This window comes from Sinocyclocheilus rhinocerous, unplaced genomic scaffold, assembly GCF_001515625.1.
Source record: "Sinocyclocheilus rhinocerous isolate Xijiao unplaced genomic scaffold, SAMN03320098_v1.1 scaffold632, whole genome shotgun sequence".
NCBI classification, from domain to species: Eukaryota; Metazoa; Chordata; class Actinopteri; order Cypriniformes; family Cyprinidae; genus Sinocyclocheilus; species Sinocyclocheilus rhinocerous.
Genome location: NW_015639247.1, coordinates 549,950 through 577,440, shown reverse-complemented (window position 1 = coordinate 577,440; position 27,491 = coordinate 549,950). Strand labels below are relative to the sequence as shown.

The 27,491-nt window shown below is 37.0% G+C and overlaps 3 protein-coding genes across 3 annotated transcripts in view; 2 read left to right on the top strand and 1 right to left on the bottom strand.

Annotated features, from left to right (window-relative positions):
• The window catches only part of LOC107751070 (mitochondrial ribonuclease P protein 1-like), a 5,521-nt gene extending 3,019 nt beyond the window's left edge, over positions 1-2,502 (top strand). The window contains exons 3-4 of the mRNA XM_016566660.1: positions 376-783; positions 2,061-2,502. Coding sequence (XP_016422146.1) covers positions 376-783; positions 2,061-2,432 — 780 coding nt within the window. The 3' untranslated portion in view covers positions 2,433-2,502. The remainder of the gene's footprint in view (positions 1-375; positions 784-2,060) is intronic.
• A 5,384-nt stretch (positions 2,503-7,886) lies between these two features.
• Positions 7,887-19,064, top strand: LOC107751092 (uncharacterized). The gene is made up of 11 exons (XM_016566693.1): positions 7,887-7,989; positions 8,599-8,735; positions 9,104-9,221; positions 10,253-10,975; positions 11,049-11,203; positions 11,903-12,026; positions 12,106-12,696; positions 14,280-14,428; positions 14,565-14,688; positions 17,638-17,676; positions 18,994-19,064. The coding sequence occupies exons 1-11, from the start codon at positions 7,887-7,889 to the stop codon at positions 19,062-19,064; spliced, it is 2,334 nt and encodes a 777-aa protein (XP_016422179.1).
• Positions 19,065-19,852: 788 nt separating this feature from the next.
• LOC107751091 (tripeptidyl-peptidase 2-like) overlaps positions 19,853-27,491 on the bottom strand; it is a 38,575-nt gene continuing 30,936 nt past the window's right edge. Inside the window, exons 23-28 of the mRNA XM_016566692.1 lie at positions 25,563-25,714; positions 25,195-25,291; positions 24,991-25,121; positions 22,767-22,968; positions 21,917-22,036; positions 19,853-20,685 (exon numbers count right to left, since the gene is read on the bottom strand). Of these exons, the coding sequence (XP_016422178.1) occupies positions 20,596-20,685; positions 21,917-22,036; positions 22,767-22,968; positions 24,991-25,121; positions 25,195-25,291; positions 25,563-25,714 (792 nt within the window). The 3' untranslated portion in view covers positions 19,853-20,595. The remainder of the gene's footprint in view (positions 20,686-21,916; positions 22,037-22,766; positions 22,969-24,990; positions 25,122-25,194; positions 25,292-25,562; positions 25,715-27,491) is intronic.

The following is a 27,491-nucleotide window of genomic DNA, read 5'->3' as shown; positions in this document are numbered from 1 at the left end:
GTAATATGCATTGCTAAGAACTTCATTTGAACAACTTTAAAGATGATTTTCTCAATATTTAGATTTTTTTGCTCCCTCAGATTCCAGATTTTCAAATATTGTCCTATCCTAACAAACCATACATCAATGGAAAGATTATGTATATTTTTAAAAAATTTACCCTTATGACTGGTTTTGTGCTCCAGGGTCATATACATATAAGTATCATAATATAAAAATTATGATTTTTGGCATAAAAGAAAAACGTATAATTTTGACCCATACAATGTATTGTTGGCTATTGCTACAAATATACCCCAGCGACTTAACACTGCTTTTGTGCTGCAGGGTCACAGATTAAAATCCAGGATTCTAATAATATTTTCACATTTCAAGGAGAGCGTGAAGGAAGAAGACCGCGAGCTGAAGAACACCTTCCTCCTGCGGTTCTGGAGCAGCTCCGCGGATCGAGTCCAGAGCTGGAGAGCGGCGCAGGCCATGCGCTTCGGTCAGCCGCTGGTGTACGATATGAGCTACGAGCAACACATGAGCCGGCGGGAGATGGAGAACACCGTCGCGCAGCTGATGGAGAGCGAGGGCTGGAACCGGCGCGCCGCGGACCCCTTCCACCTGCACTTCTGCGGCCTGCAGCCAGACGGTGCATATCTGCGCGAGCTGCGCAGACGCTACGGATCGCATACATGGGATCGACTGCTGATCACGGCCACCGAGCGAACACACCTGGAGATGTTTCCTCAGCAGGATCTGGTGTATCTGACGGCCGATTCCAAGCAAGTTCTGCAGGTATCTGCTATGACGGTGTCAAATATTCAAAAAATTCTGTCATAATACAGTATACAGTTGAGGTCAAAAGTTTACACACACCTTGCAGAATTTGCAAAATGTTAATTATTTTACCAATAAAAAAATGCATGTTATTTTTTATTTGGTTCTGACCTGAATAAGATATTTGTGTTTTTGTGTTTAGTGATAGTTGTTCATGAGTCCCTTGTTTGTCCTGAACAGTTAAACTGCCTGCTGTTCATCAGAAAAACCCCCAGCTCCCACAAATTATTTGGTTTTGCAGCATTTTTGTGTATTTGAACCCTTTCCAGCAGTGACTGTATGATTTTGAGATGCATCTTTTCACACTGAGGACGACTGAGGGACTCATATGCAGCTATTACAGAAGCTTCAGACGCTCGCTGATGCTCCAGAAGGAGAAACCATGCATTAAGAGCCGGGGGTGAAAACTTTAGAATTTGAAGATCAGGGTAAATTTAACTTATTTTGTCTTCGGGGAAACATGTAACTATCTTCTGTAGCCTCTGAAGGGCAGCAATAAATGAAAAAAATATGATATTTAGGCAAAATAAGAAAAATGTACACATCTCCATTCTCTTAATTTAAAATGGATTTTGTGGTGACTGTGCTTTAAAATTAAATTATTAAAATCTTAATTCAAGTGATGAAGGATTTCGAAAGTGACAGTAATCAGTGTTGCGCACTACTGCAAGGTTAACCCTGCCTGCTTTACATGTTTGATTATGATTAGAAATTTAGAGAAGGAATCAAAAATAATCAAATGTAATCAGTTACATTACTTTAATAAAGCAATCGAAATAGCTACATTACTTGTTACTATGATATTTAGGCAAAATAAGAAAAATGTACACATCTCCATTCTCTTAATTTAAAATGGATTTTGTGGTGACTGTGCTTTAAAATTAAATTATTAAAATCTTAATTCAAGTGATGAAGTATTTCGAAAGTGACAGTAATCAGTGTTGAATACTACATAAGGTTAAACCTGCCTGCTTCAAATGTTTCAAAATAACCTTACTATGTATATGAAATACCCGTTTTATAAAAGCAATAATCCCCGTGAAGCCGTGGTTTACAGTGAATTGACCTAACAACGCCCCTTAGCTGTTATAAATTCACTGTAAACCACGGCTTCACGGGGATTATTGCATTATTAGTGTAACTTGTAATCTGTAACCAATTAAGATTTCCAAAGTAACCTTCCCAGCACTGTGTGCGTGTTGATTATGGTGATACCAGCACATGTCTACCTGCAGGTGTTTGATCACAGTAAGGTGTACATCGTCGGTGCAATGGTGGACCGCTCCATTCACTCCGGCGTCTCTCTGGCCAACGCTAAACGCCTGCGACTGACCACGGCGCGCCTGCCGCTGGACGAGCATCTGGACTGGGAGTGTGGAGCCAAGAACCTGACCCTGGACCAGATGATGCGCATCCTGATCACGCTGAAGCACTCGGGCAGCTGGAAGAAAGCGCTGGAGTTCGTGCCCAAGAGGAAACACGCCGGCTTCACGGGAGTCACCAAGAGTCGCTTCGTTCGGAACGATTCATCAGAGATTCGCTTCCCCGCTGGAGCTCAGAGCGAGCTGAAGAACAGAAAAAACAAGCAGAAAGAGGATCGGGGTTAATACTGTAAAACTGCTTTCACCTTTATTAATACTTACTGTGATTCTCATCAATAAAAATTATGATTTCTGATGCCTGTTACAACAATCTTTTGTTTCATATGGACATACATAAGAAATGATTCATGTCTATATTATTATTAAGGCAATAAAGAATAAAGAAAAAAAATTCATTTTTTTAATATATTTATGATTTAGGACCATTATGTTTTTTTTAAAGACAATTAGTCACATTTTCATTCTCACTTAAAAAAAAAAAAATCTCATAATGAAAATGAAAAGAAAAAAAAAACAGCAATATGGTCATATTTCATCCCAAAATCAAAAGACAAAAATAAGAAATTATATTTTGCATTCAAGCAATGAAGCATGTTTTAGGACCATTACGTTTTTTTGTTTTGTGTCTTTTTTTTGTTGCATTTTGATATTATTTTTAAGACAATTAGTCACATTTTCACACTAAACTCTCATTTAAAAAACAACATTCTCATTATGAAACTGAAAAAAAAACTATATAGTCATATTTCACCCTAAAATAAAAAATATATATAATTATATATTGCGTAGACCAATGTGAGGGCTGATTTATGACCATTAGGATTTATTTTTTGCATTTTCACATTATATTTTTTAGACAATTTAAGCATTTGCAATCTAAATTCTCATTTAAATTAGCTAGAAAACACTCTCATTCTCATAATGAAATTTAAAATGGACAAAATATATATATATAAGAAACATGGTCATATTTGAACCCCAAAATCAAAATCAAAAGACAAAAATAAAATGACATTTTGCCAAAAAATGACGGGGCCTGATTTACATTATTTTTATGACAGTTAAACACATTTTATTCCAATTTGCAGAAAACACCATTTCTGACAGTGATGAATATCATCGTCTGAACACAATATTTCACATTTAATTCAGCATAAACTAAAGGCAGCACAACAAACACAACCAAGCAATAGTTCTCAAAGAGTCTTGAAAATATTGCCACGTTGCAAACATCTTAAAGGTCCAGGGGAAAATAAGTAAATTATAATTTCAAGTTTATTTAATTTTGGGGTGAAAAATGAGCTGTAAATGTTCTGTTCAGGTAAAATCATGAAACTCATATTTCAAACTGTTAGGGAAAGTGATAATGATATTTCCTCTGCTTTCAGTTCAAAGAATCAGTGCATTCAAATACATTAACAAGCAAAACCAAAACAAGAAAAGAAAAAGTTCACACTCCAAACTATTTATTTTGGTAATTTAAGAGGGATATATAGAAAAAACTATCACTGAAATGAAACAATGGAAAAGTTGTTTAAAAAGGTTTAAGTCCCCACCAGGATATATAAACCAGTACACTCACACACACACACACACACACAGACACACACACACACACACACTCTCTCTCTCTCTCTCTCTCACGCACGCACACACACACACACATCTTTTCTTTGGTATTTCGGCTGAAATTATGACAAAGCTGCTGAGAGTGTCAATACAATAATTAATCATAATTCATTTTGTGATTCCAGAAGTTTAACTGGATGTTCAATATAACCAATAGCTTTTAAGGGGAACATTAGTCTTAATTGTATATTGTTGTTTTTTTAATAATAATAATTATAATACATTTAATTATTAACAATTATGTTATAAATAATATATTAATAATGAAATTATTTATTATTAATAATTTAATTTGAGGTTTGCCATTTTTGCAGCTGTTGAAATGTCTAAAAAACTGTTAGATCCCTGATTTGTGTGGTTTTGTTATTTCTCAGCAATAAACATTAAGATCATGAAATGCATTTAATACAGTTGGTTACAGTGTTGCAGATTTAATATTCAATGAACCTCTGAGTTTGATTGTTTTTCTTAAAATAAGTTTCCTAACCGGGTTAAACACTACTTTAGTGTACAAATTGATAAAAACTATTTGTACTTTGTTCATGTCTAGAATATTGAAAACAAATGCGCAAGCAACTTTCTGTAAGTTTATATCTCGATCACCCAGCTGCTGAAATTATAATGAAAAGTTGATGAAAAACACAGACACGTTTCCCTGAAGCTCAAATAATGAGATTACAAATTACATGTTCAAAGAATCTTATTTGAAGTATTAAAACTCAAAATTCAAGTATTAAAAAGCAAAATCAAGATGATTTTTTTTTCCTCCTTAATAACTGTTGGTTATATTTAACACTCAGTTCCTAAGACTTACAGAATCACAAAATGACTCATGATTAATTCATATTTTGACACTCCCAGTTTGAAAGTTTAAAAACAAGTAGCTTTGTCATAATTACAGCCGAAATACTGATATTTCATTCTACAATCAAAAAAAAAAAAAAAAAACTGGTGTAGAAGCAGAAATTGCTGGTAAGTTCCACAAATAATTACAAAGAAACAGCAAGTAACAGTGTGACATTTTGAAGTATAAAAACGGAAATGGTATTTTCTTGAGAAAAGCACTTCCATAATCTTTTTTTACAATTTTGAAAAATCCTTTTTATAGCATAATGATTTTTGGCATAAAAGAAAAATGGATAATTTTGACCCATACAATGTATTGTTGGCTATTGCTACAAATATACCCCAGCGACTTAACACTGCTTTTGTGCTGCAGGGTCACAAAAGAGAAGCACTTTCACCTGGAGGAACTTTACAGCCTGCGGATAAAAACGATGCATATGGGCCCCTAAGGACTGTAACTAAAATATATTACAGAAACAGAAACTGGGTGGGTTAGGATAAGTAAATTAATTAACCACAATTCATTTTGTGATTCCAGAAGTTTCAAGAACTGCTGAAGTCTAAAATAAAAACAACAGTTACTGAGGAGAAAAATGAATACAATTTCAGTTCACATCATTGCATCAGTGTCTCAGCAATGGATGCTCTGCAGTGAATGGGTGCCGTCAGAATGAGAGTCCAAACAGCTGATAAAAACATCACAATAATCCACAAGTAATCCACAGCACTCCAGTCCATCAGTTAACATCTGGAGAAGACAAAAGCTGAAACTAATCCAGCATTAATATGCTTTTAACTCAAATATGAGTCCATAATCCATAATAACGCTTCCTCCAGTGAGTCAGTGTTCTGGTCTGAATCAGGAGAGAAATCTGCACAGCTCAAGCAGCGTTTAAACAGCTCTAAACACATATGTGGCTGGATTTTATTTTCACGTGATCATGCTTTTCATTACATTCACTCTCATTAAGTTTTGAAGACTTTTTGATACAGAAATGTTACTTTTACAACATGAGCATTTTCATTACTTCCGAGTCAGGTTTCCTTCTCTAAACACAGCTTCTGAAACTCTACAGCGTTTACAGGCTTTTCTGATTTCTCTGTGGAAGAGCCAGATGTGTTTATGACTAACGGCACGTAGCAGTAATGGATTACAAACATGTTTTGGTTCTTCTGAGGGCAGCAGCCCATTTGGACCATGCATGCATGTCTGATGATGATTTACAGAGATACTTGATCCTGGCATCATGTGCTGGAGTCAACACATGTACATATAATCCACATAAACAAACCCCCACAGAAGAGAGATTCAGAAAAGATCCTAATGCAGGAAAACCAATCATTTTAACATGATCTCTTCATGCATGCATCTGCCAAACGCTGTAAATGTGGCTCGGCGTCTCCATTGCCAAACCACCAAGATATCAGGCCCTACATGGTAAAGGTGTTCAATCGCCCACTGATTCCAGAGGGTTTTAGGAGAGCATACAGAAAGGATTTAGGGCGATGAACTCATGTGTCCTCCAGAGATGTAATGAGTGTTATATTGGGTTTCCCTTCTGTGGAATCCATTTAGCGCATACCAGCAGCCTAGACTCATAGAAACCAACAGGGACGGAATTAATGGGCAAAAAATAAAAGGGTGAATGCCACATGTTCAGATTACACTGCACCACACCCCAATAAAGATTATATGCATTTGGAGCCTTTTTTTTTTTACATTGTGTGCCTTTTGTTTACCCTGCAATAAATAACATATGATGCATAAATTATTACATTTAAAAACATTTTAATTTATCAGTATTTTATTGTATTATACTAATTGGGAGAGGACCAGTTTTCTTATTTTTTGCATTTTGTTTAACCTTACAAAAAGTGTAACAAACAGCATATGATGCATAAATTCTTACATTTAAATACATTTGAATGTATCAGTATTTTTATTGTATTATAGCCTACTAATTGCGGGAGGACTGATTTCTTAAAGAAAACAATTTTTGCATTGTGTGCATTTGGTTTACTCTTAAAAGCAGTGCAATGAACAGCATATTACAAACAAATTCCTACCTTTAATATTTTTTTGCATGGCACGAATTGGGAGAGGACCAATTATCATAAAGTAAATTTTACATTGCGTGCATTTTATTTGACTGACTTACTAAATCAGTGCAATGAATAGTAAAATGATGCATGAATTTTTACATTCAAATGTATCTATATTTTTATTGCATTACACTATTTGGGAAAGGGACCATTTTCTTAAAATTTTTCAGATTATTTTTCTTTTGATTTTGGAGTGAAATATGATTCAAGCATGTTCTTGACCGGTTTCGTAAGATTCACCCCAAAGTAAAACATTTGTACAATTCAGTATGCCGCAAATGTTTTACTTTAAGAACAGTCAAGTCAAACTAGTACTATATCAGCTTACTAAATAACCAGATAACAGACGCTGGCATTCTGAACAGCTCTTATTATCTCAAGGCTTTAGTGTTTGTCTTCACAATCTCTTTGTGCCAACAGAAGCTCGTTCCCCATCTCCTACATCATGCTCTATTTCTCAGTGTTTGTGTGGATGTGCCTCTGCTTCATGAATCTCCAGCTAAATATAGTCATGGAGTGTTGCGTGATGCCCGTCTATAACCTCGCTGAGGATGCAGTTGCAGAAGCACTAACCGGATAACTGTGAACAGCAACTGGATCAACAAGGTAACCTCTGAAGACACATGGACTCCTCTGGAGATTAAAGCAAGGTGAAGGTGCAGTGATGTGAGTGGAATGCAGTGATTTCTTCTGAAGCTGCAAAATGCATTTGAGGAAATACAGTAGCACTGAGTTTAGAGTAAATGTGGGACTGTATAAAATCGTTGTAGTTTATCTGATTGCACCCATGCATTTTTTTCACTTGCCTGTATATGCAAACTTTTACAAGTACCTTGTTTTTAATGTCTCTCCAAACGAAAAATCCTAAAAGTCCTATTTTAAAAAGGACATGCTGCATAGCATCACATCGTGCACTTGATGTTTTTGCTACTTTGTTGAAATTGTGCACTGATTTATTCGCATATTTCATGAACTAATCTGACAAACAATGTTTGAGAAACTGGCAAAAACAGATTTTAACAGGTCAACATTAAAAAAAGAGATGATTTTATAACACAATGATCTAAATGTGTTTTTTTAAATCAGCGAGTAAATAGCATCATGGATTGTTCTCAGTCTGGAAATGCAGACGCCACAATGGAGACGGATGGGAGCGTGAACGCTGCGAAAGATGATACAGATGAAGACAAAGAAAAGCATGAAGGTAAGTCATTTAAAATTTATTGGCAAATAATCTCAAAATTACCTTCTCTTAAAGGAACAAGCTCTCCCAAAAATGAAAATGTGCTCACCCTCAGGCCATCCCAGATGTAGATGAGTTTGTTTCTTCATCAGGTTTGGAGAAATGTAGCATTGCATCAGTGTCTCAGCAATGGATTCTCTGCAGTGAATGGGTGCCGTCAGAATGAGAGTCCAAGTAATCCACAGGAAGCATTATTATAGGTTATGGACTTGTACTTTAACAAGCAGCAACGGTTTAAAGTTAAAAACATCTTGTTTCAGCTTTTGTCTTCTCCAGATGTTAACTGATGGACTGGAGTGCTGTGGATTACTTGTGGATTATTGTGATGTTTTTATCAGCTGTTTGGACTCTCATTCTGACGGCACCCATTCACTGCAGAGCATCCATTGCTGAGACACTGATGCAATGCTACATTTCTACAAACCTGATGAAGATACAAACTCATCCTAATCTGGGATGGCCTGAGAGTGAGCACATTTACAGCACATTTTTTTTCTGACTGAAACAACACTACATCTGTATAAATTTGAATGAGGAATGCATCAGTTTTTCACTTGTTATATTGGGCAGAAGTCGTCCCTGTGCGCAAGGCATCCTGGGAGCCCAGTGTGCTTTCCACCATTGGAAAGGAGATCCATTATTTCGCCGGTCATGAGATCAGCATCTGGGAGTCTCTCGATTCATTTGGTTCTGTCATCTGGCCAGCAGTGAGACGAATACTTTATTACATATTTGAAATATATAAGCTGAAGTGTGCCATTAGTCGGATGTTCAAATTCTTCCTGGTGTTCAATTTCATGTTTAGAGTCACTTTCTGAAGAGTGAAACACTGTGACACTTTCACAACAATGATCTGTTTGTTTGAGTTGCCCGAAATGTCAACTTCTGACTCGACCAATCACGAGTTTGGGGCGGGGCTATCTAACTGACCAATGGCAAACAGGGATGGGCACATGCAAGGAATGTTTAGTCTAGAACTTGTTGTGAATAATGGCACAGTTCACCTTTAACCATTTGTACATTGGTTCCTGATTGATATTCATAATCATGATACATTTTCTAAATTATTATTTAGGCTCTGGCTCTGTGTCGCTACCTTGAGTCCAACCAAGCGATGGTTGACCTTGTTGACAAGGCGGTGCTAGAGATTGGCGCCGGCACAGGTCTTATTTCCATCGTGGCCAGTCTGTTGGGTAGGTACTAAGCAGCGGTGTTGGGGAAAGTTACTTTTAAAAGTAATGCATTACAAGATCGCGTTACTCCCTAAAAAATAACTAATTACTTTTTATGGAAAGTAATGCGTTACGTTAAGTAGAGGGCGCAGCTCAAACGAATTGCATTAAGAATATGATGCAGGAGAATAAAGTTCAACAATATTCAGCAATAACTAAAATAAAACACAAATGTGTCAATTTAGCTTAGAATGATTGAATTGGATCAAAGGTCAGAAGCAAAGACATTGGGTAGTAAAATGGAATTAAATACATAAATGATATTTGTCTTATTTAACATTTAATTATTGCAGGTTTGTATAATATTCTGAGTTTGCATTTGACAGTTTTTATTGATTTTGAGGAACACTGAATGTGTTTGTGTGCAGTGAGATGAGTAAACACATGTTGATATTTAGTCTAGAACTACAGTAAGATCATGTTCACACACAATGCTCTGCACTTACTCCTGATTTCTGTCACCATGGCAACACCAGAGCTGTCACTCAACACATAGAAACAAAGTAACTGCTGTTACTTATTTGAAAAAGTAACTCCGATATTTCCTTCTAAATTAACAAGTATAATGTGCTACTTTACTAGTTACTTAAAGTAATCCGATTACGTAACTCGCATTACTTGTAATGCGTTAACCCCAACCATAGGCGGAAATCCCAGGGGGGTCGGGGAGAGACAAAATTATTTCTCTTGAGAAATGTTATGTTTTTTGCCCCCCCCCAACTGTTAGATGAAATTTACGCCCCTGCCCCCAACACTGCTAAGCAGGAACGTCCAAACCTGTTCTTGAAGTGCTAGTGTCCTGCAGAGTTTAGCTCTAACCCTAAATAAGCACCAGCCGATCAATGTCTTCAAACTAGAAACTTCAAGGTGAGGGTGTTGGAGCCGGTTGGATCCAAACTCTGCAGGACATTGGCCCTCCAGGAGTGGGATTAGACAACATATTACAAGCCTATGGTTGTGTTGTGTTTTCATACCTGTATAATCATATCCAGGTGCTTGGGTAACAGCAACTGACCAGCCTGAAGTCCTCGGGAACCTGAGATGCAACCTGTCCAGAAACACACGGGGCCGCTGCAGATATACGCCGCAGGTGGCGGAGCTCTCTTGGGGTTATGAGCTCGATAAGACCTTCCCTCATTCAGTCTACAAATACGACTATATATTAGCAGCCGACGTGGTCTATCACCATGACTTCCTAGCAGAATTACTAGTCACCATGCGCTACTTCTGCCAGCCGGGTACAACCCTGATATGGGCCAACAAGACCCGCTTCGATTCTGATCTGGTGTTTGTGGAGAACTTCAAAAAAACGTTCAACACCACCCTGCTGGCAGACAACGGAGACGTAAAGATTTACTCTGCCACCACGAGAGAAGAAAGTGGCCTAGAGACGTCAGACGAGACTAAAGGGGATGCGAGGAAAGGAGTGGACGAGGATGAAACGGTCAACAAAAAGACAAAGAAAGAGATGAATGAAGGAACGATCAAGTGGACAGAACAAAAGTTTGTAGGACAGGTTCAAGAACACGAAAAGAAAGATGTACAATTTAGAGAAGAGCAGGCTACAGGTTATGTTGATGTGGAAAACCAGGAGGATGGAAACCTGAACAATATCAAAGAAGACGACGACAACACAAACCTTGAAACTGAACCTGAGGATAGTGAAGATGAAGACAACGACGGCTGCTGTGAGATGGATTCAGAGCAGAAATCTGGTCAGTGACTTTTGTTCTAAAACACGGTTGGCTTATCTAATGAATTCGAGTCTGATTTGGTCTTTTCTTTTAGACGCAAGCACAGAGAATGATAAACAACGGGAGTGCATGAGATCCTGGGCACCGACTATTTACTTCAGAGCCGGGAGAGAAGTTTATAATTTTTTGGGCCAGGAAATTACAATTCAGGAGTCCATCGATTCTTACGGTGCTACTATATGGCCAGCGGTGAGACACTTTCAACTGCAGAAACAATGAATCATGAGAGACAAATGCACATGTGAATAGAGTATGGGCCAGCTTTACTAGCAGCTTGCACCAACGCAAACCGTCTTTTGGCGTTAAAATAGTAGTCAAGATTTACTAAAGACGCACAGTGAAGAATTAGAGGTAAAAAGGCGTGGACAGTTATTTTTGCGCCTGACCTTATTGAATATGCATTTGTAGGAGTTTCCCTTTCAGGCACAAAATCTATTGGAGGAGAGTATTAAAATGAATCACACAACGCGATTTACTAACGTTTACGAACGTCAAATTACTGGTATTTGCACTATTATTTAACGCCCCAAAAAACTACTTAAACTATTTTGCGCCTGTGTCGTAAGTAGATAACCCGCACCTGATGAGCATTGGTATATTGCTTGGTATATTGCATTGGTTGATATGTAAATGAGATGTTGCTGTGTTCTTTAATTTGTGCATTTGTCAGTAAATCACCTGCAGAAATTTCCACGCACATCGGTGCTGCTTTGGAATTGCGCGCTTGCACTAATTTGCCCCGTTTAGTAAATCTGGCCCTAGATCAGCGATGACATCAGTAACCTAAGAACTTTGCTTTTGTGCGATGCTGCATGTAGTCCAAGAAAACAGTCAAGCAAAACAAACATGGTGTACTTTTAAAATGTGATTTGTAATCCTTCCATATAGGCACTTGCACTTTGCCGATTCTTGGAAACGCCGCAGGGTCATCAACACATTGATTTACTCGACAAATCAGTTCTTGAACTTGGAGCCGGAACCGGCTTACTTTCGGTTGTCGTCACATTATTGGGTAAGTGTTGGGATAAGACTCGGGTACTAATCTAAATGGTTTTGTACGTTGCAAGATAATCACTGAAATTGCTCTATAGGTGCCAAACTAACAGCAACGGATTTACCCGAGATACTAAGTAATCTGACATACAACCTCAACAGGAACACGAGAGGCCGGCGGAGACACGAGCCCCTGGTTGCAGAACTCTACTGGGGTCACAAGCTGGACGAGTTCTTCCCCAGATCCACACACCAGTATGATTATGTGTTGGCGACTGATGTGGTCTATCACCACAACTTCTTGGCCGAGCTGCTGGTCACCATGCGTCACTTGTGCCAGCCGGGAACTATTCTAGTCTGGGCGAACAAGGTCCGCTATGCTTCGGATCTGGGCTTCATTGACAACTTTCTTAGATATTTTGAAATCACACTCCTTGAAGAGTTGGATGATGTGAGGATTTACGTAGCAACCAGCAAGACACCAGAGCAGGGAGGTGACCAGGTTCAAGAGATGAACGAGGAAGAGGAGGACAATTATGATGTTGGGGAGCCAAACTCTACAAACGAGACGGGGAACAATGCAGAGGAAGTGGAACATCCGGAATGTGATGATACGCAAACGCCAGATGAGGCACAAGTAGACAAAGAACTCCAGGATTTGGGAAGACCTGCAGAGGAAGAGGAAGAAGGTTAGGCTTGCATATTGTAGGGCTGCGACGATAAATCGATACAGAATCTATTCGTGGATCGATTCTGAGATCTTCCGAATGCATCGCGATTCTCTCCGGAATGGATTCTGAGCTTAGATTTTAACAGCAGATGGCGCTCTACTCTAGTTTTTATCCGCACACTTTTAAGCGCTTGTGCGTTCTGCTGAGTTTGTCATTTCACCTCGGCTCAGAATGCTTTTATGACGCCAGATTAATGTAAACACAGCCCACTGTGATTCGCTTCAACCTTTTCGAATCTTATGAATGATTATTTTAGGTTCAAGTGTTGGTAAGGATTTGGAAACAAGCAGAGTATGGCTGTTTCTAAAGCATGCAGCGCCATCTGCTGTTCAAAACTACGCTCAGAATCGACTCAAGAAAGAATCGCGATGCATTTGGAAAATTTTAGAATTGATGCGGAATCATTTCTCGATTCGCAATGCATGAATTTATTTTCCCAGCCCTAGCATATTGTAGAGGTCCAATGCGCTTATATAGGTGCTTTCGCACCGGAGGAACCTTTTCATAGTTCCTAGAACTATTGGCAGAAGTTCCCGCTTTTTGGTGTGTTCGCACTGCAGGAACTAGGAACGTATTTAGTTCTAACAACTCCATTTGGGGGAACTAATTTAGCTCCTACTGCGGAGTAGGGTCTAAAACAGTTCTATAGGAACTATCAGTGATGTAAGTGTATGTTGATTTGCCAAACGCATACGAAACACCGGCTACCTGGCATTTTTAAAAAGCCAAGTAAAAATATTTACTCCACGAACATGGATAACAGCGATAATGGCATTTGCCTGTTGTCTGCAGCGTTGTGTTCTTTTCTCAACCTCGATGATAACACTGCAAGTTGTCATAGGAGATTTAGTTTTTCCGATTTTCACTTTCAATCACATAAATTGTGCACTTACATTCCATTTCCGTTATCACGAAACCCATGACACGGCATGACACACACAGAACAAAAACAGCTCCGATCAAGGCATCCTCCATTCACCAGTCGTTGATGTTTGTAAATGCCACGAATAAAGACGTCGCTGTCAGTCGCTTCAGAGTTGCATTTGCACCGGCAGCGAAGTCTTTATTCGCGGCATTTACAAACATCAACAACCGGTGAATGGAGGACGCAGTGTTCGGAGCCGTTTTTGTTGTGTCGTGGGTTTCGTGATAACGGAGATGCACAATTTACTCAATTGAAAGTAAAAATCTGAAAAACTAAATCTCGTATGACAACTTAGTGTTATCATCGAGGCTGAGAAAAGAATAAAAACGCTGCAAACAACAGGTAAATATTTTTACAGGAAGCCAGTGTTTCGTATGCGTTTGGCCAATCAGCGTACACTTACGTCACTGGTAGTTCCTATAGAACTGTTTTAGACCCTACTCTGAATTAGTTCCCCCAAACGGATTTCCTAGAACTAAACACGTTCCTTGTTCCTGCGGTGCGAACGCGCCAAAAAGCGGGAACTTCCGCCAATAGTTCCCGTAAGCTTCCTCCAGTGCGAAAGGGCCTATGGATACTTATCTGATGGGATACTCTTCTTCTATCTTTCCCTCAGTTGTACCTGCCAACACAGAACCACCAGAGCGCAGATCCTGGGCTCCCGCCGTCTACTACGGCCTTGGCAAGGAGATCTACTACTTTCTCGGTCATGAAATCAAAATTCAAGAAGCCATAGACCATTATGGCGGTGTGGTATGGCCAGCGGTGAGCATTAAACGTTCAACAGCACAGCAGTATATCAACCTGTCATATCAGGAAGAATCTATATGTGTGCTTTGTGAGAAGGTAAAATACATGGAGTCTAATGGAGACTATGAACTCCTGGTTTTGAATGTCATAGGCATTGGCCCTTTGCCGATTTCTGGACACCACAATGGGCCGACAGCAGATTAATCTACTTGACCAATCAACGCTGGAGCTCGGAGCAGGAACAGGCCTCGTCTCGATAGTTGCCACACTTCTCGGTACGTGTCAATATTTGATACAATTAGGCCAGGGGTAGGCAAGTTCGTTCTTAGAGAGTCGCTGCCCTGCAGAGTTTTGCTTCAACCCTGAAAAAAAAAAAAAACTAACCTGCCTACAGCCTTAGTAATCTTGAAGACATCGAGTAGCTTGTTTGATTAGGGTTGGAGCTAAACTCTGCAGGACAGCGGCTCTCTAGGTCTGAACTTGCCTACCCCCTGAACCAGCAGTTCCCAACCACGTTCCGTTTCCCCGTTCCACGCATTATTACGATTACGTGCTGGCAGCTGATGTGGTCTATCACCACGACTGCCTCGCTGAGCTTCTTGACACCATGCTTCACTTCTGTCAAATGGGGACAACGGTAATCTTTGCAAACAAGGTCCGGTATCAGTCAGATCTGGTATTTATTGAGAACTTTCAGAAAGCTTTTAACACCACATTACTGACAGAGCTGGACGAGGTGAGGATTTACTCAGCTACCATGAGAATCTGATGACGTGAACCTCAATGCACCGCTTTGAGAAGGCTTTCTGAACTACACTGCTGGCACAAGTAGAGGAGGTGAAGATATGTGGCTGTGGCTCACGTTTGTTTAAGGAACCAACACCATGTTCACACTGCAGACAATTCCCATTGGTTTTTTACATCAATCTGCCAACATTGACGTTTGCAAGTTATCAAATCAGCATCTTTAGGTAATTTCCAGATATATTCATTTGACGTCCAAATATGGGCCAAGACTTACAACAATAGGTTGGCAGTGTTATAATATTTGGATCGGCCCAATTCTTTTTTGCTAACTTGTCAAATCTTCGTATACCAACTTTGTGGAACTCAGATTTCAAACTAAATAGGATTTCTTTTACATGTGGCCAACTCAAATCCAATTACTTACTTGTGTTTTTTGATTGGTTTAATTTCTATTTTCACATTTCTTTCCAGACTATACATTTACGTGGTGTCATGTGATATTAGATGAGATCCATTCCAGTCAGATCAGAATTCAAGTTGTTTTTGTCATCTTTCAGTTTGATTTGGACTGAACTCATTCTGATTTGATCAACTGCAAAAGAACAGCACGAACATTAAAACCTCAAGATGGGTTTTGAAAAACAAATCCGAATTGTCTGCACTGAAAATAAAGCCATGCTGATTATAGATGTAGACGCTTATGAAAACGAATCCGATTGAAATTTTGTTTTGTGAACCTAGACTACAACAGGATAGAGAATTTATAAAGAGTTTGTAACTAAACCTTTGCACAAATATACAATAAATACTGTAATGAATTATTCACGAAACAAAAGTTTCAACAGAACATGGACATAATTATTGAACCTTTAAAAAAAAACACATCCGGAGGGTAAAATGGTGAGCAATACAAGTTTAGGATGTTTAAATAGAGTTTAAATTATTTAAACTCTATGTAAAATACTGAGAAAACAGTTATTACCGCGCTGTAATGGGAGAACGCTGTGCTTAAGAAATCAAAAGTAAATTTCAGATGAAATACATTTCTTAATGAAAATTAATTATTGTGCTATGCACATAACCATACAAGACTATTATCTTACAAATATTGTTTACTACATCAAAAAGCGTAACCTAATGTGAATCTAAAAAAAAGTAAACTTTTTTTTTTTAACATTTGTACTAAAATGTGATTAAATTGTCAAAAAATGAGCAAAATATTGTCAGTTCCAGATAATTTTATTCAGAACCTTCATCAAATACACTGTTCAGCACATTTACGGTGTTAACAAAATAAGCGGCTGTTACTTCTGAAACGTCTCACGAGGCGAAATGGATATAAAATAACACCTACCAACTCTATGCATGAATTAAAATGACTCTAAAATATTGGCAGTACCCAGTATTCATTTATACTTTATAAATACAAGATAAATATATCTGAAGATATTCAAGGGTTTTTGATACAGAATTCTGTGATATTTCCTGAAGAAACGCAGAGGTGGACGGGGTTTGATGAATATTTAAGGCCATTTTTGAAGAACCTGTCGTTTGAGCTCTGAGCATCAGCGACCAATGCAAACACACGTGATGGAAAACTGATGAAAGATCACACCACCGATGCGTTTCCAAGCCCTCTGAGGAAAAGTGAGCGCAGGATGTGATGTCACAAGTGAAGACACACACAGCATGAACTGCTGGCTTCGTTTCTTACTTTTCTTCCTTAGTATTTAGTCTTGTTTTCTAGTATAAATACCGAAGAATTCTGGAATTAAGGTGCATTTACTTGAATATAAAACAACATATATTTTGTCTTCGTAGCCAGACCTTCAGACTGACGGCAGAAGGTCTGGGAATGTTAGCCGCTTTGAATGGCCAAGGCCCGCCCAAAAGACCACATGACTGACAGGTAAAGCAACCAATCACGTTTCATTTTGTGTCACGTCATGTTTAGGGCCGTGGAAATGTCCCCCACAATAACAGACCGGTGTGTAAAACTCTTGACATATTTTAAAGATTCTATGCCGCAAATTTTAAATATTTCACATAATCCAGTGTTTAGTTGATCCTGATAAGCGCTAATCGTCACAGCTGTAAACACAACGGCTTTCTTCTTCCATGAGGGGTTTGGCCAGGAGGAACGTTAAAGAACAAGACGCACCCATCTCCTGAAAATCCTGTATAATTTAACCAATCCGATGACGACTCCGAAACTCCTGAAGTGTTTCCAATTTTGTGTGCCGTATGCATCAGACGTTTAGCCAATGGTCCGTGGACGTGACGTCTGAGGCTGATATTACTCCAAGACCTGACCCAACACACCTGCCTAGAGTTTCTAGTAATCCTAAAGACCTTGACTAAACTTGTTCAGGTGCGTTTAAATGGGATTTGAGCTGAACTCTGCAGGATAGTAGCCCTCCAGGAGCAGAATTGGACACCCCTGGTTTAGACTAAGCTTAAGACCAAAACTTTTGTAGGTGCTAAACTGACAGCCACGGATCTGCCAGAAATCCTCGGTAATCTGAGGTGCAACTTGAACCGGAATACTAGGTGGCACTGGAGACACGAGCCTCAGGTTACAGCATTGCAATGGGGCTACAAACTGGAGGAGATTGTTTCTTTAGAGAAAAGTATTATCTTTCCTATTTTTACCCAAAAAGGGTGTTGTGAGCATTAATGAGTACACACGTAATGAAACTCCACATGCATCGCATAAGTAATACACTACTGATGACGCTCCAGGAAATCCCTAATATGGACAAAGGTATCCAGTTATCGCTGAATAAAATGCACAATGGAGATAGAGAAATAACAAAAAGAAGTTATTTCAAACACTCAACTAAGTCATTAAGTTAATTTGAAGAAAAAGCATGTCAATAAATGATATCTTTGTTGGACAACAGGTTTGTAAACAGGCTCATACATGCAAAACTGTATTGCACACGTGCTACTGTAGTACATTTATTCAAGGCTCGGACCGATTTTTTGTCGCACTGTACAGCCCTGACCAAACCAGTTCCAGATTGTAGAAGGAGCTCCTCGTTTAGCGATCAACTCCTCCTCAATTTCACGCCCGCCTTCCGTGATGTCGCTCTGCACGGTTGCCCACAGAAATGTCAACAACTAGACTTTATCATTATATCGCGGGAAGACTAATTATTATCGTGGGGAGAATTTTCAGTAGCCCCTCACTGCAGAACATAGCTTGTTTTCTGAAAATATTACTCAAATTTTATTAGTTTTTGCTTAAAACTAATAAACAAAAACCTTATTATAGTCTTAATTCAAAGGCTAAACAAGATAATTTTTCTTACCCCATCGGCTGATATTTTTACTTGTTTTAAGCAAAAACGAACACAATTTGGATAAGATATTATGTCTTATTTTCTGACAAGTTATCCACATTTTGTTAGTTTTTGCTTAAAACAAGTTAAAATATCTGCCGATGGGGTAAGAAAAATTATTTTGTTTAGCCTTTGAATTAAGATAATTTTTCTTACCCCACTAGCAGTTCTAGCAGTTTTGTTTTTATTTTATTTTATGTAAAGCACTTTGAATTATATTGTCAGTTCCAGATAATTTTATTCAGAACCTTCATCAAATACACTGTTCAGCACATTTACGGTGTTAACAAAATAAGCGGCTGTTACTTCTGAAACGTCTCACGAGGCGAAATGGATATAAAATAACACCTACCAACTCTATGCATGAATTAAAATGACTCTAAAATATTGGCAGTACCCAGTATTCATTTATACTTTATAAATACAAGATAAATATATCTGAAGATATTCAAGGGTTTTTGATACAGAATTCTGTGATATTTCCTGAAGAAACGCAGAGGTGGACGGGGTTTGATGAATATTTAAGGCCATTTTTGAAGAACCTGTCGTTTGAGCTCTGAGCATCAGCGACCAATGCAAACACACGTGATGGAAAACTGATGAAAGATCACACCACCGATGCGTTTCCAAGCCCTCTGAGGAAAAGTGAGCGCAGGATGTGATGTCACAAGTGAAGACACACACAGCATGAACTGCTGGCTTCGTTTCTTACTTTTCTTCCTTAGTATTTAGTCTTGTTTTCTAGTATAAATACCGAAGAATTCTGGAATTAAGGTGCATTTACTTGAATATAAAACAACATATATTTTGTCTTGTTTTCTGAAAATATTACTCAAATTTTATTAGTTTTTGCTTAAAACTAATAAACAAAAACCTTATTATAGTCTTAATTCAAAGGCTAAACAAGATAATTTTTCTTACCCCATCGGCTGATATTTTTACTTGTTTTAAGCAAAAACGAACACAATTTGGATAAGATATTATGTCTTATTTTCTGACAAGTTATCCACATTTTGTTAGTTTTTGCTTAAAACAAGTTAAAATATCTGCCGATGGGCTAAGAAAAATTATTTTGTTTAGCCTTTGAATTAAGATAATTTTTCTTACCCCACTAGCAGATATTTTTTACTTGTTTTAAGCAAAAACTAACAAAATTTGGATAATTTCTTTCAGAAAACAAGACATAATATCTGAAGTCATTTTACTCGTCAAGTAAATGCATCTTAATTCCAGAATTTGTAATTAAGTGAAGAAAACAAGACATAATATCTGAAGTCATTTTACTCGTCAAGTAAATGCATCTTAATTCCAGAATTTGTAGATATTTATACAAGAAAACAAGACAAAAATACTAAGGAAGAAAATCATTTTTTGCAGTTCACGAAGGGATATGCAGAGATGATCTGTTTTCAATGTCTAAACCCTGAAGAATCACTCGAGACACACAAGATGAGCGCACACATTTAAACGCTAAAAGAAAGCGTGACAATCTCCGCTTCACTTACACACCCAAACGACAAATTCAGAAGGAAATATTCGAGTCCAGGCTCAGAACATGAGAAAACTTGGACTTTCAATCACACAAAAGCTCAGACTTTTGAACATGAAACATGAAATGACACTTGTGTCTTTATTGAACATGCATGCATTTGACTTACATAAGGGTCAATCATATATAAAAACAAAAACAAAAAAAACAATTCACCCCAAAATGTAAAAACAAAATGCAGAAATAAAGTTAGTTTTCCTTGATTTTAGTCACTGTCCATCATATTGCCTTGACGTTTTCTGTGTTCAGAAGCTCATCTGACCTTTACGCTGTTATTGTTGTTAAAGGGGAAAAATGTCCACTGTGCAAATGCCCAGTAACTACATAATGCAAGTTATTATACAAGTTCCCCTTAAAAAGAGACGAAGGCTGGAGCGTCACGCGAGTACACAGCGATATGATTCAAGCTGTAGCATGAGAACTGTGGGTTCAGTGCTGTGATCCGCACAGAAAGGCATTGTGGGATCCGTGAAGGACCGTGTGATATGAAGTGTTTGCTTCCTGAAGGCATTAAAAGTGTCCTCGGTTAAAACCGAACGACTTTAGAAGGGCGTGTAGTCAGACGGGAACATGATGGGCAGCCAGTTCTCAGAGTACAAGACGAGGTGCATCCAGCCTAGAGAGCGCATCAGCTGCAGAGACGCACAACACAACACAACAAATCATCTTATTAGTGTCCCTGGAGCACAAAAGCAGTGTTAAGTCGCTGGGGTATATTTGTAGCAATAGCCAACAATACATTGTTTGGGTCAAAATTATACATTTTTCTTTTATGCCAAAAATCATTAGGATATTAAGTAAATATCATGTTCCATGAAGATATTTTGTATGTTTCCTACCGTAAATATATCAAAACTTAATTTTTGATTAGTAATATGCATTGCTAAGAACTTCATTTGAACAACTTTAAAGATGATTTTCTCAATATTTAGATTTTTTTGCACCCTCAGATTCCAGATTTTCAAATATCGTCCTATCCTAACAAACCATACATCAATGGAAAGCTTATTTATTCAGCTTTATTCAGATGATGCATAAATCTCAATTTCAAAAAATGGACCTTTATCACTGGTTTTGTGCTCCAGAGTCATGTTTTACAGGAGAACAGAACTTCATCCACATTTACTGCACTGATTATGAGGGAAATCAGTGGAATTATGCAGAAAGTGTTTAGTTACACAGAAAAGCGTTAGATGGAGATCAGAGCACCGTGACACAGCATCAGCCAAAATATTAAATAAAAATACAAAACATGAGAGTGTGTGGGATTTTACAAATAACAGAGTATGTGGGAAAACTGAGGAGCTTTATGCAAATTCAGTTTGGGATCAGTAAGATTTCTTATTTGTTTTGAAAGAAATTTAGTTTTATTCATCAAGGATGCTTTACATTGATCAAAAATGACAGCAAGAAATGTATATGTTACAAAAGACTTCTATTTCAAATGGATGCCTTTTTTAATGTTTCTATCAAATAATCTCTTAACTTTTCTTGTACATTTTCTTGTAATTATGACACGGTATTTCAACATTTCGACTCATAATTGACTTATCTCATAATTAACTTTTTCTTGTAATTAAGATTTAGTATCTCATAAGTTTATCTCTTCTCATATATCTCCTGACTTTGTATCTTAATTTCGCCTTTCTGTCTCATAACAGGCATTTCTTTTGTCATAATGAAAGACACTGAAGACTGGAGTAATGAAGCTGAAAATACAGCTGCGCATCACAGAAATAAAATACAGTTTAACAGATATTCACTTAGAAAACAGCTGTTTTACATTGTAATATTATTTCACAATTTTACTGCATCTTTGATTAAATAAATGCAGCTTTGCTGACATCTTTCAGAAACTCTTACCTGTATGCAGTTCTTCCAGTTCTCTTTGCTGGGTTTGTCCTCGACGATCTTAGTCGCGAACTTCAAGGCTCTCGCGTACATTTTATTTGCCAGCGCGTGTTTGTAGGAAAATGCTAGAACCTGCAAAGAAGATATCCTCACGTCAAATAACATATTCAGAGAATTTGTAGTTACTTTAAGGTATTTCTTTTATAAATATTTTTTAAATTACCTTATGTCAAAAAATGTAATTTTTCACACACACACACACACACAAAATTACATCTTGTTGCAACATTTTACAAAAATCACGATTGAGTATATTTGGTCAAAACCTCATGTTATAAACAATGAAGTGCGATGCAGGCTATTTAAGACAATAATATTAGCTAATGCTGACTTAAAATGCAAAATGTTTGCCCTCTCTCTTCAGCATTCCCACATCTCAGACCTCAAATACATCAAATATCACCCTTTTTAGACATAGTTTTCAAAGTAAAGAATAAAGAAAATACTATACAAAACATATTGAAGCCATCATGTTAAGACTGTGTCTTAAAAACAAGTTTGACCAACTAGCCGCTGCCAAGATCAGTCTTACTCTTCCAATACAAATAAGACCAATCTACATTTTCATAACTTAATTAAAAAAGTTATGAGCAGTCGTGAAGAAAAAACATTAGATGACTAATGTTTTAAGACTAGTCTAAACAGTTTATGCAACCGAGCCCTAGTTCTTTATTTATGCAACCGAGCCCCCCCTCCCCTACTTTCTCACTGGACTATTTTGATCTCAAAAAAGTGAGTTTGCATGCATGAATATTACAGTAATTAAATAACTAGCACACTTGTAAACACTGGACGTCCGTACCTTAGAGTCGGTGAGCTCTGTCCACTTCTGCAGCTCCCAGAAGGTGTCTGTCAGCACTTTGGCCTGCGGCTCGTCCTCAGAGCTGCCCACTTCAGCTGCGCTGGAGTCCTCCTGCGCAGACGTCTGCATCAGCTGATCCGCCAGAGCGCAGCCCTTCCTGCAGAGCGCATCCAGCAGAGACGCCTTCTGCTTCTCCATGTCACTGCAACAACACCAGACACGCTCGACACCACACCAACAATGATCCTGAAGCATGTACACTACCGCTCAAACGTTTGGGATCAGTAAGACTTGTAATGTTTTTAAAAGAAGTCTCTTATGCTCATCAAGGCTGTGTTTATTTGATCAAAAATACAGAAAAAAACCAAAATGTTTTTACAATATAAAATAATGGTTTCTATTTTAATATCCTTTCAAATATAATTTATTTCTGTGATGCAAAGCTGAATTTCCATCATCATTACTCCAGTATAAAGTGTCACATGATCTTCAGAAATCATTCTAATATGCTGATTTATTATTAGAATTAATGTTGGCTACCAAATATTTTTTTTGGAAACTGCGATATTTTTACAGGATTCTTTGATGAATAAAAAGTTAAAAAGAACAGCATTTATTCAAAATATAAATCTTTGCTATCACTTCTTATGAATTTAACACATCCTTGCGGAATAAAAGTTTTAATTTCTTTCAAAAAAAGAAAGAATAAATTGTTAGAATATATATTGATTATATATATAGATTGTATATTGTTAGAAAAGATTTCTATTTTAAATAAATGCTCTTCTTTTTAACTTTTTATTCATCAAAGAATCCTGAAAAAAATAAATTACATTTTAATGTATATTAAAATAGAAAAATGTTATTTTATTTCATAATAATATTTCGCAATATTACATTTTTTCCTGTAATTTTTGCTCAAATAAATGCAGCCTTGAGCAGATGAAACTCCTGTAAAAACATTAAAAATCGTTCTGATCCCAAACTTTTCATTAAAATGTAATTTATTTCTGTGATGCAAAGCATCATTACTCCAGTCTTCAGTGTCACATGATCTTCAGAAATCATTCTAATATGCTGATTTATTATTAGAATTAATGTTGGCTACCAAATATTTTTTTTGGAAACTGCGTGTAAAAACATTAAAAATCGTTCTGATCCCAAACTTTTGACCGGTAGTAATGATGATGATGTTGAGAAATAATTCCTTTGTCAACTAAACAGAAGGTTTATGTTTCCCTGCAGTTTTCAAAAGCTTGATGATTTCAAGGGAAGAATTTAAGACGAATATCAGCAGTGAAATTTTACTATTGTTGTGTAAAATAAAACTTAAATTATTATTATAAATAATTATCAGATATACATATTTTACTTAACACTACACATTTTTAGTTAACACTACATAATAATAATTATTATTATTATAAAAATAATAATAGTAGTAGTAAATACTCAGTTTTTTACTCAAAAGTACAAAGGTAATATATTGATATATTATTTTATATCGGTTATATACAAGATTGTTTAAATGATTACTATTATTTTTTAGTTAACAGTACAACAGTAATATATTGCAATGTTAATTTTTAAAACGGTTTAAATTATTATTAGTAGTAGAGGTATTTTCTACGTACCAGCACAATGGTAATCTACTGCTAATAATCTACTGCTTAATTTTTAAAACATTGTTTAAATTATTACAAAATAATAATAATAATAATTATTATTATTAATATTATTAATAATAAAAATAATAATTTATTATTATTATTATTAAGAATATTTTTAATTAGCAGTACAATGGTAAGCCATTGCTTATGAATTATCTATTGTTTAAATTATTACAAAATAATAATAATAATAATTATTATTATTAATATTATTAATAATAAAAATAATAATTTATTATTATTATTATTAAGAATATTTTTAATTAGCAGTACAATGGTAAGCCATTGCTTATGAATTGTCTTAATTATTAAAACGTTGTTTAAATTATTACAATAATAATAACAATAATACCATTTATTACTACTATTATTATTATTTCCAGTACAATGGTAATCTATCGTCTTATAATAATTGAAACAATGTTTTAAAAATTAACAATAAATAAATATGTTCAAATTGCAATCACAATACATGACAAAATAATTAGTGCAGCCCAAATAAAATCTGGTAGAAGTTATTTTTCTAACAGTAAAAGACGGCTGATGCTCAGTACCTCTTGATGGAGGCGGCGTCGGGCCGTGGATCCGTCTTCAGGGTGAAGTAGACGGCGAGAGCGGTCTGGTCGATGTGAGACACCACCGCATCGGCTGCAGCTGCGATCTCTGGCAGGCGCTTCGAGCGCTCCTGAGGACACAGAAGAGCGTCTGTCATGCGGTCTGTGTGAGCGAGGACAGAACGAGCCGATGTGTGAGCGCACCTTCTCTGAGTCCAGCTGATGCAGTCTCTGCACATGAAGAGGCAGGTGTGTGGGGAACGCCTCCTTTAGCTCCTCGAACAGCGAGCTGCTCTCCAGCCTGAGGATAGAGCGATGCACTGATCAAAACTAGGCTGCTCTGGTCATGTGACAATTTGCACTAACCATGTGACACTGCACATATTTAATGGAGACCCTTTATTTTTTCCATATTTGCAGAAAATGCACTAAAACACCAGGCAGTAACATTTTTAGAGCTTTATAAATGAAAACCTTCTTTTCGGTCACTATTGTGAGCGGTGGGATTAAATGGGTTAACACCGACTATCTCAAAAAGCCTAATCAAAACACAGTTCATGAGTGCGACTGACTTGGTCATCCACTGGATCTTTAGGTCTCGCAGCGCTTCAGTGAACTCATCCTTCACGTCCTTCTCCTTCTCCGCATCCTTCTCCTTTTCTCCTTTTCCATTCTTGGTTTTGTTGGGAGCAGGAACCAGGTGGTAAAAGATTGGCACGATATCCTGCATGAGAGCAACACCAGAGATGATACTGCTGGATCACATTACCCACAATCCCTCAAATCCATCTGCACTGTCTGTTCATGTGGATTAAGTGCGTGTGTGTGTGTGAATGAGTGAGTGCGAGAGAGTGAGTGAGAGAGAGAGGGCTGGGCAGTATGATGATATATATATTCTACTTGTAGATTAGTGGACAGTTATGTTTGATGAACATTTTCAACTCGAAGATCCCAACTGTCCAACAACAATATTTAAAGGGCTCCCAAAAATATATAAATATAAAAAGCAAAGAAAAATATTTTATTATTATTATTAATTTTAATAATATTACAATTCCACAATTTTGGAATAATAATAATAATAATAATACTTATTAATATTATTAAATCAAAATTTAACATGACTTATTATTATTATTATTATTAGTGTAATACATTAATATTCTACAGTTTTGGGGGAAATAAACATGATTTTGTGTGTGTGTTTTGTTTTTAGGCATTTTAAATTTAGATTATCTTTAATTTTAGATCATTTTAATATATTAAATTATTCGTTTGAAAACTTTTAAATCATCCTGGGGACCCTTTGGAAATTTGCCAAGACATACTTGTTGAGAAGCACTGATTTACATTATTGAGAGTGATGACGATTCAAATGAGTCACTGATGTGAACCTAAATGTTATGAATCTTTTGTTAAGTTCTGAATAATAACAGAAGATAAATAACTTGATTATCAAAAACAGACAATAACATGTGTTTACTGAATATAGAAACCATCTTTTGGTTGGATTTCCAGCAAAAACATTGTATTGGTCATGCTGCCCAGCACTAGTGTGTGTGAGTGTGAATTTAGTGTTTGTATTATTCACATAATAGTGTTATTAAATGGCTCATTTAATCGGGCCCCTGCAATATAAATACATTAAAAAGAAGAAGTTTTGTTCTTTCTCTATCCGTCCAGTACCTTTTTAAATTTTCCTTGTCGTTTGGCTGAAGCATGTCCCTGCTGGTCAGAATAACACACATCAGAGAGAGAATCTCACACACACACACACACACACACCTCTCTATCCTCTGCTCTCTACTCCTTCACATCATCATCATGATTCACTGTAAGGTGCAGCAGTACAGGATGATCAAGTCTCTCAATCACTTTGCAAAAAACCAAAACAGGTCTTGATAGTCCACACTTTCATTGCATGATATGGACTAGCAGACTGCAGTTAGAGTTAGAAATTCAATATATGGGCAAAAATGTTTAGATTTCTATATGATAACTATCACATGAGCAAGAGTGCTGTTTTTCTAAAATATCTGCATGCTTGCAGATGTGGTATTGAATTTATGTAACAGTTCAGCAAACAAGAAGGTAATATCGTGAGTTACAATAAATCAGTGTTTTGGAACAAATCAATGATCCATTTATAAAGAGAGTCACTTGCTTTGTTCATGAATGAATCAGCCATTTATTCGAATCGGTTGAGTGAATAACTCAATGACTCACTCAAGAAAGTCATTTGCTTCGTTCATGAATGAATCAGCCATTTATTCGAATCAGCTGAGTGAATGATTCAATGATTCACTCATTTCGGATTGTGCAGTTGCTCTCCACCGACTGCGCTGATCAAAAGCATAATGGGAAACGACTGACTGACAACACAGCTTAACAGCAGCTTAATGCTCATTGGTTCAGACAACCGTGATGCTGCGTTCTCATCTAAAATGTTTTATTTTTTTTTTTATCTGATTTCATGTGATTATGTATTTAAATTATGCATG